General features: G+C 49.7%; 2 protein-coding genes across 2 annotated transcripts in view; one reads left to right on the top strand and one right to left on the bottom strand.

The window, feature by feature from the left end:
* LOC146267824 (slit homolog 1 protein-like) overlaps positions 1-10,131 on the top strand; it is a 10,396-nt gene extending 265 nt beyond the window's left edge. The window contains exons 2-11 of the mRNA XM_084709378.1: positions 72-222; positions 436-575; positions 930-1,023; positions 1,226-1,363; positions 2,413-2,641; positions 2,885-3,015; positions 3,604-3,758; positions 5,283-5,580; positions 5,919-6,130; positions 6,532-10,131. Of these exons, the coding sequence (XP_084565504.1) occupies positions 72-222; positions 436-575; positions 930-1,023; positions 1,226-1,363; positions 2,413-2,641; positions 2,885-3,015; positions 3,604-3,758; positions 5,283-5,580; positions 5,919-6,130; positions 6,532-6,770 (1,787 nt within the window). The 3' untranslated portion in view covers positions 6,771-10,131. The remainder of the gene's footprint in view (positions 1-71; positions 223-435; positions 576-929; positions 1,024-1,225; positions 1,364-2,412; positions 2,642-2,884; positions 3,016-3,603; positions 3,759-5,282; positions 5,581-5,918; positions 6,131-6,531) is intronic.
* A 122-nt stretch (positions 10,132-10,253) lies between these two features.
* Positions 10,254-18,345, bottom strand: part of LOC146267823 (uncharacterized) — a 28,052-nt gene continuing 19,960 nt past the window's right edge. The window contains exon 7 of the mRNA XM_084667143.1: positions 10,254-17,355. Within this exon, the coding sequence (XP_084523269.1) occupies positions 12,354-17,355 (5,002 nt within the window). The 3' untranslated portion in view covers positions 10,254-12,353. The remainder of the gene's footprint in view (positions 17,356-18,345) is intronic.

Raw genomic sequence — 18,345 nt, 5'->3', positions numbered from 1 at the left:
ATCGATCCGGCAACCTTCTGATAACTAGCCTGACTCCCTCACCGCTCAGCCATCTGACTCCCCTTCTTCAGACGGTGAAGCGAAAGGAGCTGACATCCCTGTCGCCCCTGTGTTCTCTGAGCAGGGCAGGAGCTGTGAGACGGCGCTGAACGCCTGTGGCAGCAGCCCCTGCGCCAACGGGGGCACGTGTCAACTGAACGAGGACGAGGATGGCAGCTTCAGGTAGGGGACGGTCTGGGAGTCTGCTCACCTCGTGGGTCATCTGTAACGGGAACGGTCGTGACTCGAGTTCTCGGTCCATCGGAGCTGGTTACGTAGTTCATCATCTTCTTGGTCAGCTCTTGATCGGGTCGTCTAGCTCTAATGGAGTCAATCGTGTTCAGTATACTGTCTGAACTCTGCATGTGTGTGTGTTTGTGTGTGTGTGTTCTCCAGCTGCTCCTGCCCCCTGGGCTTCGAAGGTCCTACCTGCCAGATGAACCTGGATGACTGTGAGGACCACGACTGTGAGAATGGAGGCAGCTGTCTGGATGGAGTCAATAACTACACCTGCCTGTGTGCCCCCTACTACACAGGTAACACACACACACTTATGTACACAGACTTATTATACATCTCTATGTTCATTGTGATGCGTCCAAGTACAGGGACAATCAAGAAGCAAGCATCGACCCTTTTGATGTACTTTCTCCTAATCAAACAAATCTATTTCTATTTCTATTTCTATTTCTATTTCTCTTCTCTTCTCTTCCCTCCCTCCCTCCCTCCCTCCCTCCCTCCCTCCCTCCCTCCCTCCCTCCTTCCCTCCCTCCCTCCCTCCCTCCCTCCCTCCCTCCCTCCCTCCCTCCCTCCCTCCCTCCCTCCCTCCCTCCCTCCTTCCCTCCCTCCCTCCCTCCCTCCCTCCCTCCCTCCTCTCTCTCTCTCTCCAGGGGAGATGTGTGAGGAGATGGAGGATGTGTGTGCACCCGGACGTAGCCCCTGTCAACACCAGTCCACGTGTCTCATCACCTCCACCGGGCCCAAGTATGTGTGTGTGTGTGTCAGTGAGAGAGAGAGAGAAAGAGAGAGGGGGGGGGGGGGGGGGATGGAGGTAAAATATTGTATGCGTGTTGTTTCATGTAAGGGATCACCAGTTCCAGGATCTAAAAGGACGGAGGAACTGTGAATGTTGTAGTGGTATTGTAATGCATGTGTGTGATGCAATGCGTGTGTGTGTGCGCTGCAGGTGTGTGTGTTCCCCGGGCTACGTGGGGGACGACTGCAGCGTTGATTATGATGACTGTGCGGAGCACCGCTGTCTGAACGGAGCCCAGTGTGTCGACGAGCTCAACGGATACTCCTGTTCCTGTCCTGAGGGCTACAGGTGAGACACACCACAGACACACAGCACTGACACACACCAACACACAGCACAGACACACACCAACACACAGCACAGACACACACCAACACACAGCACAGACACACACCAACACACAGCACAGACACACACACACCAACACACAGCACAGACACACACACACCAACACACAGCACAGACACACACCAACACACAGCACAGACACACACCAACACACAGCACAGACACACACACCAACACACAGCACAGACACACACCAACACACAGCACAGACACACACCAACACACACCACAGACACACACACCGACACACAGCACAGACACACACCAACACACAGCACAGACACACACCAACACACAGCACAGACACACAACAACACACAGCACAGACACACACCAACACACAGCACAGACACACACCAACACACACCACAGACACACACACCAACACACACTACAGACACACACACCAACACACACCACAGACACACACACCAACACACGACACAGACATATCCACACACATCACAGACATATCCACACACACCAACACACACCACAGACATGCACATGCACACAAACACAAGGGAGCTCAATTCATCCTCTCCTGTCTCTCCTCCTTTCCTCCTCTCCCTTCTCCAACTCATTCCTCCTCCTCCTGTCCCTTCTCCTCTCCCTCCTCCCTCTCTCTTCCTCCTCCTCTCTCCTCCCTGTCTCCCTCTCCCTTCTCCTTTCCTCTCCCTCCTCCCTCTCTCTTCCTCCACCTCTCCCCCTCCCTCTCCTCCTCTCCTCCCTCTCTCTTCCTCCCTCCTCCTCCTCTCCACCTCCTCTCTCCTCCTCCTCTCTTCCTCCTCTCTCCTCCTCCTCTCTCCTCCTCCCTCTCTCTTCCTCCTCCTTTCTCCTCCTCCTCTCTCCTCCTCCTCCTCTCCTCCTCCTCTCTCCTCCTCCTTTCTCCTCCTCCTCTCTCCTCCTCCACTCCTCTCTCTTCCTCCTCTCTCCTCCTCCTTTCTCCTCCTCCTCTCTCCTCCTCCCCCCCTGGTCTCGTCACACAGCGGCCAGCTGTGCGAGGTGTCCCCCTCTCCTCGGTCTCTGTGTGAGCTGGCAGACTGCCAGAACGACTCCCCCTGCGTGGAGCGAGGGGGGCGGGCGCTGTGCCAGTGTCTGCCCGGCTTCGGCGGGCCTCGCTGCGAGAAGCTCGTCAGCGTCAACTTTGTCGACCGAGACTCCTACCTGCTCCTGTCGGACTTGAAGAACTGGCCCCAGGCCAACATCACTCTGCAGGTGGGTGGACTCCAGTGTGTGTGTGTGTGTGTGGGAGGGTGTCTGTAGGTGGGTTGGTGAGTGTGTGTCTAGGTGGGTGAGCGTGTGTGTGTGTGTCGGGATGAGTCAGCGTGTGTGTGACTTAAGTACGGCTCTCCATAACAATAACGGATGTAGGGGAACGTGTATGAAACGTGTCAAACCTGTTGCCACTGTCGATGGGATGACCTTGTGACCTTTGACCCCCACCCCCGGGAGCTGCAGGTGTCGACGGCAGAGGACAACGGCATCCTGCTGTACAACGGCGACAACGACCACATCGCCGTGGAGCTCCACCAAGGTCATGTCAAGGTCAGCTACGACCCTGGGAGCCAGCCCGGCCACGCCATCTACAGGTATGTGTGTCTCTCCCTCCCTCTCTCCCCTCTCTCTCTCTCTCTCTCTCTCTCTCTCTCTCTCTCTCTCTCTCTCTCGGTCTCTCTCTCTCTCTCTCTCTCTCTCTCTCTCTCTCTCTCTCTCTCTCGGTCTCTCTCTCTCTCTCTCCCTCCCTCTCTTGGTCTCTCTCTCTCTTTCTCAGTCTCTCTCTCTCCCTCTCTCTCTCGGTCTCTCTCTCTCTCTCTCTCCCTCTCTCTCTCGGTCTCTCTCTCTCCCTCCCTCTCTTGGTCTCTCTCTCGGTCTCTCCCACACGAACAGCGCTCTTCGTAAATTGAAGCGCTCTTCTTGGATTGAATTGTTGTACTTTTTTTGTCTAAAACTTTTTTTTGTCTTGTCCTTCTCCTCCCCTCTTTTAAAAAATCTCCCCATTCCCCCTCTTTCTATCTTTCTTTCTTTTTTTTTGTTTCTCTCCTCCGTTTCTCCCCCTCCTCCCCTCTTTCCTTTTTCTCTGTCCTCCCTTTCTACTCCTCACCCCCTTCCTACCCCCCACCCCCCCTTCCATCTTTCTCTCTCCTCCCTTTCTCTCCCCATCCCTCCCCCGTCCACAGCACGGAGACCATTAACGATGGGCAGTTTCACACAGTGGAGCTGGTGACCTTTGACCAGACGGTGAACCTGTCCATCGACGGCGGCCTCCCCACCACCATGGACAGCTTTGGCGCCGTGCGGCCCCTCAACCGCGAGGCGCCACTATACGTGGGGGGTAGGGGCCCTCTCCAACAGAACTCACCCCCCTCCTCTGCAGGCACTCTGAACTACTACACTACTGTCACCCCCCCCCCCCACGCCCCACCCCAAAACCAACACCTCATCTTGTCACCCCTGCACCCCCCCCCCCCACACACACACCTCATCCCAGCCCTAGTCCCCGCAACCCAAATCCAAACTCCTCTCGGCATCCAAACATCCACAAACACCTCCCAACTGTGTCTGGTAGAGCCCACATGCAGAGGAACACACTTTGAAACACACACAAACATGATTACACAAGAAAGCACGCAAACACAAGCACACGTACACCGCAGAACATTGTATCACACAACATCAAAGACACCAGATTGCTAAGACTTCTTCATTCTATCAGACACAGTCTCACTCCAGTTCTGTGGCATGGTGTTAGCATGCGCCATAATTCAAAGTTAAGCAACTGTGTTGTATTATTGTTTCACCCGTAGTACAGCTCTGTCAATAAGCGAGGCCATTCCTGACATTAAACACTTTTTATGGCAACTCTCTCTTGAGAAATGCAAAAACTATCACTGGAGTAACTTGACTCACTTGAAATAGTGTTTTTTTCTGATATCAGGATTGGCTTGGCGTTGGCAGGTGCTTGTGTGGTAGTGTGTTTGTGAGATGTACCTGTGTCCCTCTGCCACTGACGCGTTCAAAGACTCTGAAGCTGCTTGTCTTTCCTCAACCGGGTCTGTCAACAGCATCCTCCATGTCTCTTTGAAGCATCCTCGTCTTCCTCCTTCATCCCAGCCATCCCAGACCTATGTTAGCTGTCTGTCTGTGCCCCTGGACGTCATCCCCCGCACCTCTAACCAACACCTCCCCTCCCTCCCTCCCTCCCTCTCTCTCTCTCTCTCTCCCTCTCTCTCTCTCTCTCTCTCTCTCTCCCTCCCTCCCTCCCTCCCTCCCTCCCTCCCTCCCTCCCTCCCTCCCTCCCTCCCTCCCTCCCTCCCTCCCTCCCTCCCTCCCTCCCTCCCTCCCTCCTCACCTCCCTCCCTCCCCCTCTCTCCCTCCCTCCCTCCCTCCCTCCCTCCCTCCCTCCCTCCCTCCCTCCCTCCCTCCCTCCCTCCTCACCTCCCTCTCTCCCTCCCTCCCTCCCTCCCTCCCTCCCTCCCTCCCTCTCTCTCTCTCTCTCTCTCTCTCTCTCTCTCTCTCTCTCTCTCTCTCTCTCTCTCTCTCTCTCTCTCTCTCTCTCTCTCTCTCTCTCTCTCTCTCTCTCTCTCTCTCTCTCTCTCTCTCCCTCCCTCCCTCCCTCCCTCCCTCCCTCCCTCCCTCCCTCCCTCCCTCCCTCCTCACCTCCCTCCCTCCCCCTCTCTCTCTCCCTCCCTCCCTCCCTCCCTCCCTCCCTCCCTCCCTCCCTCCCTCCCTCTCTCTCTCTCTCTCTCTCTCTCTCTCTCTCTCTCTCCCTCTCCCTCTCCCTCTCCCTCTCTCTCTCTCTCTCTCTCTCTCTCTCTCTCTCTCTCTCTCCCTCCCTCCCTCCCTCCCCACCTCGCAGGTATGCCGGTGGATGTCCACTCGGCCGCCTTCCGCATGTGGCAGATCCAGAATGGCTCCAGTTTCCACGGCTGCATCCAGAACCTGTACATCAACAACGAGCTGCAGGACTTCACCAAGACCCAGATGAAGCCGGGCGTGGTGCCGGGCTGTGAGCCGTGCCGTAAGATCTACTGCCTGCATGGCATCTGCCAACCAGACGGTGCACAGGGACCCATCTGCCACTGCCAGTCCGGCTGGAGCGGACCGCACTGCGACCAGCCTGCCAGCCAGCCTGCAAGCCCCTGCCAAGGCAGCAAGTAAGTTGTCGCAGTTAGTTTTTTCTGTTTTGTTTTTTTAATACCTGTCATGTTTGGTTTGGTGAGTTGACTGACTGACTGACTGACTGACTGACTGATTGGCTGGCTGGCTAACCAACTAACTCTCTGGTTAACGTGGATGGGTGATTTTGTGGTCCAAAAGACTGGCTGACAATCGACTGGCAGACTGACTGACCAACTGGCTGACTGTCTGTCTGGCTAACAAACTGGCTAGCTGACTGTGAATATCCAAATGAGAGACTGATGCTCGACTGGCAGACTGACTACTTGGTGAACTGTCTGTCTGCTGGCCTGACTGAGCTGTGCTCTCCCCCCAGGTGTGCCCATGGGAAGTGCGTCCCTCTGGACAGCCAGTCCTACAGGTGCGAGTGCCAGGACGGTTACCGCGGCGCCCTGTGCAACCAGCAGGGGGAGCTGTTCAACCCCTGCCGCCGCCTCTCCTGCAAACACGGACGCTGTCAGATCTCCGAGTCGGGCGACGCGTACTGCCACTGCGAGAGCGGCTACGCCGGGGAGCTCTGCGACGCCGGTACGACCGCTGGGCCGGTTACTCTTGCTGTCCTTCTCCTTCTTCCTCTGTGGGTTTTAATGGCGGTTGGCGGCAGTCTTTGATGGTGCGTCATCGCCCCCAACTGGACTGGAGTGTGGGCCAGAGACAGAGAAGGCCCCGTTTGAAATGAATGTAAACAATATCAAGTGTCTCAGCATTGGGCCATTGACCCCCCCCCCCCCTCCTCCCGTTGTTTAGAAGTCGGAGGTGTCGCCCAATCAAACGCACCGACGCCAAAAGCAGAAGATTTGACCAGTGTGTCAGCATAGTGTCTGTGGTCCCCCCCTACTGTCTGCGTCCTGGATGTTAAACCTCCATACAGTACCCATACAGTACCCATCTCACAGCCTTGTGTCCTTCCCTCCTCCTCCCCTGTCCAGAGTCTGAGTGTCGGGGAGAGCCCGTGCGAGATTTCTACCAGGTCCAGCGGGGCTACGCCATCTGCCAGACCACCCGCATGGTCTCCTGGGTGGAATGTTCCGGCACCTGCGACACGGGCACCTGCTGCGCCAGCCAGCGCATGAAGCGCCGGAAATACACGTTTGAGTGCAGCGACGGCACCTCGTTCAGCGAGGAGGTGGAGAAGACCGTCAAGTGTGGCTGCGCAGGCTGCATGTAGCGCGCCTCACGCAAACCTGCTGCTGCCACTGAAGCTGGAGAAGGAACGAGAGAGAGAGAAAGAGAGAGAGTGAACCGGAGGAAAGAACGATAAAGAGGAAGAGAGAGAGAAGAGAGTTTAAAAGAAATATATATAAAACCTCTATATATTATGGACAACAATGTTTGTAAAATAGGACCTTTCCTCCCTATCACCACATGCGTCCATGGGTGTGTGACGTACAGTAACGCAGAGATAAACAACAACGACATCAGTAACAACAACAACATGGGAGAGTTGACAACAACAGCAACCGCAGCAACGTTGTATCGGCAACTTTGCTCCAAAGGGGTCCAGATCTTTCCCAGGGTTGCGTTCAGAAGGATGACCCCCTCCCACCCTGCCCGCATGGTGTGTTCTGTACCTGTGCTCCATCTAACCACATCTCCATCTCACATCTCCACTTCCTGTGGCCCGTCGGAAAGATGGTGGCGTCCAGTCTGGTGAGGTCTGACGGTGGAGAGAGGCATGACGAGGAGAGATGGGAGATTGGAGGAGAGGACGGTTGGGCTGGATGGCAGGGTCAGGCTAGGTAGATGAGTTGAGCTGGGAAGGAGCTAGGCTGGGCTACGATTGGTGGTTATCTGCTGGGTAAAGCTGAGCTTGGCTGGGGTCCCTTTGGCCAAACGGAAGCAGGCCAGGTTAGGCAAAAGTGTGTTTTGCTGGGCTGAACCAGACTTGGCTAAATTGGCTAAATTGACCTGGGTTGTTTTATAGTTGTGGTGAACTCTACGCTTTCTAAATAAATACTTACACATACTTATCTGCTACATACACACACATACACACACTTGTCTGATGTAACCACGGGATGGTCATGATTGGCACATATGAGAGCAGAGAGAGGTCAGGGGTCAGTGATAATGTGACCTGGTGTTGCAGTGCCCTGCTGAGGACTGATGACCTTATACACACTGCATCAACTAGCAACATAGATGAATAGTCATCCGCCCTTCATCCGTACATGGTCACCTTACACAGGATGCCAACTCAAACACCTGGTAGTACCATTTGGCAGTTGCTAGGATAGGCGCTTTCTACGGTTGTCGGGGAAGCTTTGTGAGGTCACGCCCATCATTCCCAGTAACACCCCCATCTGAAGCGGGCAGTGCCCAGTGGTAAACAATCCCAGCATGCATTGCCTCAGGGTTAGGATGATTTGCATAGCCCCTCCTCCTTGTAGAGAGGGGCATTTAGGCCCCTCCCCCTCGATGCCTGCAGTATTAAAACTTGAGCAAACTATTGCATGTGTGGAGAACAGTTTGCTGATGAATATGTAGAGCTTTTTATCATTATTATCATCATGTTTATTACAAAACAAAAATGTGCAGAATTGTTTTTATTTTTTTGTTTTGTTTTTGTCTAGTTTCAAATGTTTTTGCATTATGATTTTATTTTTGTTATTATTTGGTTTGTAATCTGTAACTCCTTTAGCCCTCTCTTTATACAGAAATGCCTAACAGATTCTAATATATATATTTGTATTTCATTTTGGTATAGTATTTTTATATGTTAAAGAGTAATCTGTGTTTTCTGGAAGCAATGGAACAGTCAAAATGGCATTTGATCAGTTCTTTAGCTGTCTCTATTACTTTACTGTATTTCACTCAACCAAACTAGTTTGTAATTGGCCAAAACAAGATATCAAAATGTTGGCCTTTGTTGTATAGGAGGCAGTATTGATCTAGAAAAATGTTTAATATTGTATATGTTGTCTTCCATGTGAATATTACATCTAATTCATTTGAGTCTGTGTGCTTTTCCGTTTTTACGATTTTATTTATTTTATCTTAAGGCTTTTTCTGTAGTAATTAAAATACATACTTGTCGCTGATTTTAGTAAATGATACAAAAAGAAACATAAAAAAAAAAAAACGAAAATAAAATAAAAATAGTAAACAAAAAAAGCTGTAAGGTATTTGTGACATCGCTTAACCAGTTCCGTCAGTGTTCGTTTCTGACCTGCTCAGACACATTCCTATGTGGGTGCAAGAGCCACTGAGCATGGGGCTAGTATTAAGACGAGCGGGAGGGACTGATTTCTTGAAACAGAAATCTCCCCCCACACCCCCGTCAAGAACCACATGGCCGAAATATAGATATACTCACACCAAATTTGGGGGGTTTCTGTTCAAATGATGCTAGTGCTAGTAGTGCTTATGTAATTCTATTAAAAACAAAAACTATACATTTGCTATATTTTGAGAATTATATTGCTTTCAGGACACCTCCACCAAAAAACAGTCATGCTCATTTGAAAACACACTAGAGGCATAAAATATATGAGGAAGATAAACTGCGAGACAAGCCTATAGTTTTACAAAACAGAGGTCCACCAATCAGATCTGCCCAAAACAGAGGTCCACCAATCAGATCTGCCCAAAACAGCCAGTCATCTGTTGCTCCCTTCAACTTTCTGACTGGGTAAACACTACGCTCAAGAGCTGTACAGGTGCCATAAACAGAGAATTAAAGTAAATAACCTGAATGTATAAATGTGTATAGATAAATATGCTCTGCGCTTATTCATGAAGTGGTAACTTATATAGCTGTTATTTAGTATAAAGATGCCACAATCCTTGTTGCTTGTTTTCTACAGTGCGAGGCCTGTATTTTAAGCTGTGGTATGGTTCTTCCTGCATGCTTGGGTAACTGCTCTAGGGTCAGTCCAGAGTCCCCCCCCCATACTTTCCCATTAGGGTTTAAGAAGGATGACGACTGACCTCAGATCTGTCCCAAGGCGCAGTAATGCCATGCCTCTCCTACAGCAGTGATCTCCCTTGTCTCTCGTGTTCCATACTACGTCATGTGATCCAATGGTGTTCAATACATTCGGAGAGTTACGAGTTCTGTTCTGTGTACTGATACTGATGACCTGTCATCTAATGGGTTCATTAAGGCTCTTTTATCCATATGGGCGTGTATCAAAAATGTCACATGACTCCCTGTCCCATGTGTCCTTCCCTTCATCCTGCACTGATGTGACCTGAAACAGGTGGCTTCCATTTCCTGGTTGTGATGTAGCCCGGAACTCCTGTGTCACATGACCACAGTCTCACTAACATCCAAAAGGAACTGTGCGCAGAATATAAAAAAAAAATGATGCAAAATGTCACTGACGTATTAAACTGGTGCATTAAAAGGTTTGAGAAACACAGAGAATCTCTGGGGTTTCCACAATTGTGTTGTTGTATGTGGCAGGGTTAAATTGCAGGATAGAACCTGAGTCTCCCAGAGAAGCTGAATGTATGTAGTGCCACCGACAAAATGTTTACCAAAACTCCACTTTTCATTCAATAAACTTTAATGTGTGTGATTTTAACAGTGTGGCTCCTCTGTCTCCTAGCTGTTTTGACTGGGCAGTGTGTGTTGGTGAGAGTGCGAGTGGAAGTATACTTTAACTTACACCAGTGTTTAAATAGAGGAAAAAAATACAGACAAAACTTAAAATTCAAACATCTTTATAAGAACTCCAGCAAAAATACAGTCACTAACATTAAAGATGTATCATTCTTGGGATTAACATATGTAAATCCTTGTTATTTCTTTTCCAATATACAAAAACAAAAAACTATAAATATCAACGGCATTGAATAAAACAAGTTCAAGTTGGATATTTGGTGGTTTGCTTAATTTAGGTCTATTAAATTCATTTGCCATTAAGGGGATCTTAAATAACGATAAAAACATGAATGATACGGTTTAGCATTTACAAAGGATTACTTTTGTAACGTAAAATAACCTTCATAAAAATAACACTGCTAAAACTTTTTTTCTCTCGCATCTTTTGAAAAACAGATGTTACTATTGCTGAATTATGGAAGCTTCACACCAAGAAAACATATTCCAGAAATCAAATCAAGATAAACTGTAAAATTTAATTGTAGACAGGTAGGCTACAGGCAGGCATCATTTACAAAGACTTAAAAAAGAAAAGAAAAGGGTTCATCCATACGGCCACTAGAGGTCCCTCTGACGCTGAAAACCATGACATTTTGCACAGAACCAGAGAACGGAACAGCAATGACTTCTTCCTTTAACATCGCCATCACTGAACATGACCAGGCGCAGTTCTTAAACATATCTATCTTTATACATACTGACTTCCATCCAAAGAAATACATCGCCTTTAACATCGGTACATTCTGTCTTGCCTGGTGTCCAATCCTTTCAAACAAACACAAATCACCAATCACTGATTAACTACGCATTATCCGTAATCACTCCTTATTGATCAGTGCTGAATGCTTATCCAGCCGCCCATTACTCAGGGAGGCACAGGTACGTGCATGCATAGTTACAAGGAGAGGCGGGTATACAAACCAGTGTTTGTTGTTCTGAAAGTACACAACCTTTGTTTCTGAGATTCTATCAGTTGAGGTGCTTGTTGTATGGAGAGTGGGCTGCTGATTGGGTGAGACAGACTGCAGGGACGTTAGCATATTCACATTAACGAGGCGGCTGAAGCGTGCACGCTGCACGACTGTTCGCCATGAAGCTAAAACAAGGTATGGAGGAGACGGACACGTGTACAGGAGGCTCGGACGCTGCCGCCAACCGGCCACTGTCTACTACATGTTTCAAACAAGAGGGGGAAAATAAAACAACAACCCCTTTGTTGACATGTCATGACACAAACATGGAGCTTACGGGTGTCGTTGAAAGTAAAACAATGACAATATCAATAGTTATAATGCTAATGTTCGGACAACAGTCCACAGAATCGACGATGAAAACAGAGATGAACATATGAGGATTGCTTCGGATTGGACATGTTGGTAATCAAGGCTGTGGGTGCAGTGGGGCGAGAGGAGAGGAGGCAAATAAAGAAGGGGAGGGACTGCAATTCACAGAGGGAAGGGTTGTGCATGGAAACTCACTGCCACTCTCCTTCCACAGTACTCAAACATGTGCAGTAGCTAGAGAACTGAGACTCCACCTACGTTAACACACACTCCTATTACTTCACACTTGATAAATAAGGCACCTGATCACAAGTCACACTCTTGCACACACACTGACTGCAATACACACTGGAGGCATCCATGATGTAATGACAAGAGGAGACGGGTTGATCACCAAGAGGAAAGTGTATGTCAAATGTTTAACAATGACAGGCCATGTTCCTGAACAATAGGGCAAACACTGTATTCTCATGCTTGATGACAAATCTGGCATTGAAGGTTAGAGAAACAAAGCAATATGTACGATATCTCATCGGTCTGTGACAAACTCCCAGAGAACACTACTTTCCTGCAGGTCACCTCATGGAATCACATACAACCCTCACAACACAAACACACACACACTTTCGAAATCTACATTAAATATATCCCCGTCACCATTTGCATTTTGCCTCAGAAATGTAACAAAAGCATTCAACTATCCCACGAAATAACAAAAAACTGCTTTTCCTCCTAATCTTTTCACCAAGATAATTTACAAACAGAAAAGGAAAACGCACAAATAATTTTTGTAGGGGGCAACAAAAAAAAACGAAAGACCAATCCCTCTTGACAACGGCAGTCTGTCTGCAGTCAGGTTCTACTTAGTCAGAGACATCCTGGTGCGCTTGGCATGAGTCTGTGAGGCCTCCTGGCTTCTCTTCGCGCCAGACTTCGGATTCCCCTTCTGTGTATGAGCGGAGCCCTCTGCTCTCTTGGTGGCAGACTTGGGAGTCCCACTTGTCGGCTCCTGGGCTTTCTTGGTAGCAGATTTGGGGCTTGCGCTCCGAGTAGGCATGACCTCCATCTTCCTCTGAGACCTGGTCAGTACCTGGTCCGAGGAGACCGGCGTAGTCGTGGCATCCACATCCGGAAGCGGAGTGTCCGGCGGCCCCTCGGCACCTTCGCCTACAGTGGCTCTACTCTCAGTGACTCTACTTTGAGACGCTTTCTTTGTCTGCTTCTCTTTCGCACCAGCACCTGGTTTGACCAGCGGAGAACGATCCGCGCCTGGTTTCTCTTCTTCAACCTGCTTTTTATGGGAATCTGTTTTAGCCACAGCAGCAAGGGCTGAGGACTTTGGTGTTTTGGGGGACTTTTGAGGCAATTTCTGTGATGATTCACTATCCCTCTTCATAGGCTCTCTTACAGTCCTACTGCTGGTTGTCTTGACCACACTTTCCTTTCCTGCAGGCTTTTGATCAAGAGTGGGTCTCCCTCTAACTGATTTTGCTAAGACAGGCTCCTTAATTTTTTTATTATCTGTCCGGCAGGGTTTAGCTCCCTTCACAGTTGCTAGTTTCGGTTTAGAGTTGGAGGTTTTCACGTTGGCAGCCTTGAGGCTTTCCCTTGGTGTATCTTTCACCTTTTTGGAGGTCTGCTGGACCTGCATCTTCTCCCGGATGTAGTTGTACTTCCTCAGGATCCTTGCGCTCGCTGGAATCTTAGCCTTAACAGAGGCCTTCTGAGCCTCACTTGCCTGGGCCTGGATCTCGGCTGAGGACGCGTAGGGCTTTGTTGAGATCCGAGTGGCTGTGGTTAGCTCTTTTTTCTCCTTCCCTTTGGATATAGGGACCTCCTGCTCCAGGGCTTTAGCAATGAGTTTCTGGCTCTTGGGAGTGCTCTTCACAGGGGAAGCAATAGCAAACTTCTTCAGATGTTTCTTCAGGCGTTCGGCCTGCAGGCTTGGGAACACCCCCTGGGAGGTCCCTGGGAGGCAGGAAGAGCTGTGGAAGCACAGCTGCGTCTCAGAGGGAAGACGAGTGTTCACCTTCTTAACAATGACTAAGGACTTTGTCTCTGTTGACTCTAGGAACCATCGGCAGATACTGCTGAGGTCAAAGTTCTTCATGAAGAGCATCTGGACAGGAGAGAACCTCTGGTGTTCCGAAGACCTAGGCTTTCGAACCCTGCGCTTGCTCTTCCAGATTGCCGCCTGTCTGTCAGCCTTGTTCTTGTGCTTAGGAGCCGGCTGACCCTCTTTGTCCATCTGGAACCAGCCTTTTTGCATCTTATCAAATTTGGTGTTCAGGTTACTGATCATGTGTTGGTGTTCCTCACTGTTCAGGGCCTCCAGGAATTTGGGGGGAGTGGGTGCTGGGGGCTCCAGTCTGGGAGGGAATAAAGGAAGGCCAGAGCAGGAGGGTAGAGAACTGGGCAGCTGAGAAGACACTGGAGAAGACTTGGGTGGAAGCTTTGTGATCTTTTCTGGTTTTACCCTGAAAGGAGACAACACTTCTCGGGGCTTCTCTGGTGTGATTGGAGCAGTGGAGGAAGAGGGTGAGGCCAACCTTTGGGACCGGAGAGCTGACTTCCTGTTTTCAGGAGGTGACGAAGGGATAGGAGGAGTCACAGGGGTAATTGAATGGCTAGTGGCTCCTTCAGCTTTACTGCTTTCACTCCTGAGCGGCATCCTCCCCGGTTTTTCTGTATTGAGGGATATACGGGAATCTGCTGCTAGAATTCTGTCATCTTGCAAAGGCGTTGCATCTGCTGCCTTCAGCAGTTTGCTGGCTTCTCTGTCCCTCACGGGAGTCCGCTTGCCTCTAAGTGGGCTACTCTGGGTGGTTGCCTCACTACTCATTGCCCCTGGGCCCTCTGGAAGGGAGGGAACCTCACTGGTAGCTTTCGGCGTCTCGGCCTCCTCAAACTCCTTTACAATCCCTGAAGACCTAAGCTTCTGTCTGGCCGGCACCCTGCAGTCTCCCCCCATGTCGCTCTGCTTCCCACTGGGCTTGGCGTCTGGAACTGTCTCGACTGCATCCACACTCTGCTCACTGATAGCCTGTGGTGCTGGTGTCTGTTGGGACTCTGAGGGTTCGATAGAGGTGGAAGTCGAAGACAGAGGAAGTGGAGGGGCGGAGATGGGGAGGGGAGATGGGTCGGTGGGGAGAAGGGGCATAGGCTCAGTAGAAGTGGGAGGGAGGGATGTGGAGGATCCTTCAGAGACCGAGGGCGTCATGGCAATTGACTGGGGAGGAGAGACTGCTGCCCCGGCTTTCTTTGATTTGGCTGATCTGAGCGGTCGTTTAAACTCCTGGGTTTTAGGGGAATCCACTGTCTGTTCAGGGACTGGGGTGACGGGAGGGGCAGGTGGAGATTCAGACACTAGGACAGGGACGGGCAGACAGTCAGGGACTAGGGCCGGGGCAGAAGGAGGGGCAGACACTGGTGCTGGCAGAGTCTCGGTTTCTGGGGCTGGTGTGTTTTTAGGAACTAGGTTTGGTAGAGGATCAGGAGCACTCTGACTTGCTACAGCAAGGCTCTTTGACCCCATAATGTTTCGCCTCACGTTGATACAGCTTCTCGTGGGATGTTTTGGAGCAGGACTTTGGACGCTCTCAACTGGAGAAACGGCGACAGATGGAGTCTCGGGTTTGGTCTCGATAGGTTGGACAGAAAACTTCATATGTGCCTTTGCTGGTCGTTTCAACGAAGGACTTTTAACTGAGTCAACTGATGAGCCAGGAGCAGATGAAGATTCAGAAACGCCATGATTGCCTTTGGAATGGCTCTTAACAGGTTTTGGAGAACTTTTCTCAGACCTTCTACGCAAGCATCTGTCAGAGGCTTTGATAGGCCTCCCATTAACATACCCTACAATTATCTTCTCAGTTTCACTAAATATAACTGGTTTGGGCTGCATCTTTTCATGACGCTTCCTACGCCATGGAGGTAGCTCTTTCAGTAGAGCCTCCAGAGACTTCTCAGGGGAGAAATGAACCAAAGGATCAATCGTGTGCTCTTCTTTTATGGTGGTCATATCTGCAGCTGCAAACTCAGCAGCAGGTTCAGCTATATCCACTTCCTCAACCTCTTTCAATTCCTGCACTGTCTGAGTTTCATTGCCACTCTGGTCTTTTCTTTCAGAGGAATCCGGGTGCTCCGGGGTCTTGGCCTTCTCAGCCTGTGCCTGCTCCTTCTCTTCCTGCTTTTCGTCTTGGGCACGCTCCACGACAGGGTTTGGTAGCTCAGCTTCCTGCTGGGGTTCAAGGTCCCCATTCTGGACCTCCTCTGAAACACACAGGGTCTCCTCTGTAGTATGACTTCCCGTTGGGTTTGCCCCTACCTCTGTCTCCATCACTTCAGCTACACATTCGTTTAATACTTCCACACCACTTACATCTTGCTCCGCTGGTTCGACTACAGTCTGAGATACTCTCTCCTCTGACACAACGCTCTCCCTCGCTTGCTCCGAATCTGTCACCGCAACCTGTTCAATTTCGTTCCGCTGGGTTTGAGAAGGGACAGGGGGAGGGGTAGCGAAATCTTTGCACTGGCTCTGGTCTGACTCACTGTTCTCAACTACCGGGTTGGCTTCGCTGGCGGCCGCTTCCCCCGCCCCGTCGGCTATGGCAGGGATGTCCATCTCAGTCAGTTGCTCGGAGGGCGTCTTCTGACTAGCCGTCTCCCTACAGCCTTCAGCAATGGGAATATCTACAAGAGGAATGCCGTCAGGCTTGGCCAGGGCCTGTTTAGGAGTGACAGTAACTAGACTAATGAGGTCTGGCATTGGGGCGATTGGATAGTTCCCCAGGTTGTCGTTGCGTCTAGACCTGCTGGCCAGCGTTCGGACGGTTTTCAGCTCCCACATTTCCTCGACGTAGAGGTGGCCTCTGGTGCTCTTACGGGCGTTGCGGCGCGGGAGCATGCGGTGCCGCTGTCTCCTCAGCGACTCTGTGATTGGCTTGTCGATGTAGACGAGGTCACAGTGGCCGAGGTCAGGGTCGGCGATGAACACCGACGAATCCCGCGCACGATAGCATGAGGGTCCTCTTATTGTCTTCCTGGCAGTTCGAGGTGACATGTGGGATATTGCGTCCGGTGTCCTCTTCTCTGTGCAGGGCTTGGGCGGTGTGCCCTTTGTGTGTCCAATCGCTCCCCTCTGTCTGGCCTGATTTGAGTGATCAGAACGATGACGTCTTTTCACTTGGGAGCTGAGTCTAGCACTGTGGCTCTCAGCCCTCTTTGAGGGGTCGGTATTGACCTGTCGTTCCTCTAGTTTTCCAGCAGGAGGCACTACAGAGGTGGTGAGTACACATGACAGTTTCTTACCATCCCCAAGGCTGCCAGACTTCATTATTTTAATTTTAAGAGGAACATGGTCACTAGGGCGTGTGATATCCCGCTGTACGGGACTTCTGATGGGAACCGCCAGAGCCATGATGCCTTCTGAAACGGTTTTCCGGAGGTCTAAAGCCGGACCCCCGATTTCTGGTGTCTGCAGAGAGACATTAGTCTCAGGGATTTTCTCGGGGCTCACGGAGCTGCCGATGTTGACACTGGCCGTCTCCTGGACCTCCAACTGTCCCTTAGGAGTGGACGTGAATGGGAGTGGGGGCTCTATGCACGTCTTCGCTGGGGTGTCCAGGCAGGATTCTGGGCAGACAGAAGTGGAGCTTATGTCCACCAAGGCAGGGTTAGGGTTTGAGGCTTGTGAAGTGCAGGAAGAAGCCTTGACTGCTTTGACTTCAGTCTGGAGGAAGCCCAGGGCATCCACTATCTGTTTCTGGTGGTGTGGACACAGCTTGGCCATGAACTGCTCCAGGGTGGAGGTTGACTGCAGATCCTGGGCTTTGGCAGTAAGCAACTCTGCAGACTCACTGAAAGACAACAAACACAAGTCAATGATTAAAACCATCTTCTTGATTTAACTCACATGATAACAGAGGCAACAACATGATGAATGTATGACTTTGGCCATTTCCGCTTCTATAAATCCTAAACCAAGCCTATTGATTTTTCATTTCAATGTCAGCATTTTTCACATTACCACATGATACCACATGTTCTATGAATAGGACAAACTTTATTCAAATGACACAAAATAAATCCTTGAACATTTTCAAGCTGGAATTAAATCCCAATAACCCAAGTCAAAAATATTAAGTGATCACACTTGGAATTTTCAACCCATTGTAACAATACATTGTTTAATAAATATATATTGATCCATGCAAGAAAAGATGACCAGTGCCTCCATTTATTTTCACAATAGATTTATTAGAAGAATAAGTGATTTTGAAAAGTGGTTCTATCATCCAATGACCAATTACAATGTTACAGCTGATCTTTTTCAAAATGGCAATTTTTCCTTACAGAACACATCAAGTAAATTCTTACACATGCACAAACACAATTAATCAATGGTGCCCCACGTTCAATGCAACATACATAAAATTAAGTTCATATTAATCACTTCAGTTCAAAGATTACATATATTTGGGGGCACATATCTATTTGTCAACTTGTCAAATCAAAATAGCCTTAAATAAAGGAAAACATACTAGTGCAATCAAATAAACATGGTAATTAGTAATGATTAAGTGCTCAACTACATAGGACTTTAACTACAACCAAGTCTGAATAATAAGATAGTACAAAAAAACAATCCATAAATAAATTACAGTAAAAATAATGCATCTTGTCATACCATAACATGGTGAGAACTAAAATAAAGTTCTGTTGAGGTTTTGGTGTGTGCCAGACTGAGCATCTTCAACAAAATCTACACAGTGGAAAAATGTATATGTTGTTTTTGGCCTTGCTCATGCAGCTGAGGTATCCTGCTAGGGAACTTAATCACTGGGGTA

Source organism: Hypomesus nipponensis, chromosome 11 (assembly GCF_054491055.1).
Source record: "Hypomesus nipponensis isolate SF chromosome 11, ASM5449105v1, whole genome shotgun sequence".
NCBI lineage: Eukaryota > Metazoa > Chordata > Actinopteri > Osmeriformes > Osmeridae > Hypomesus > Hypomesus nipponensis.
This window is presented reverse-complemented; position numbering and strand designations above follow the sequence as displayed.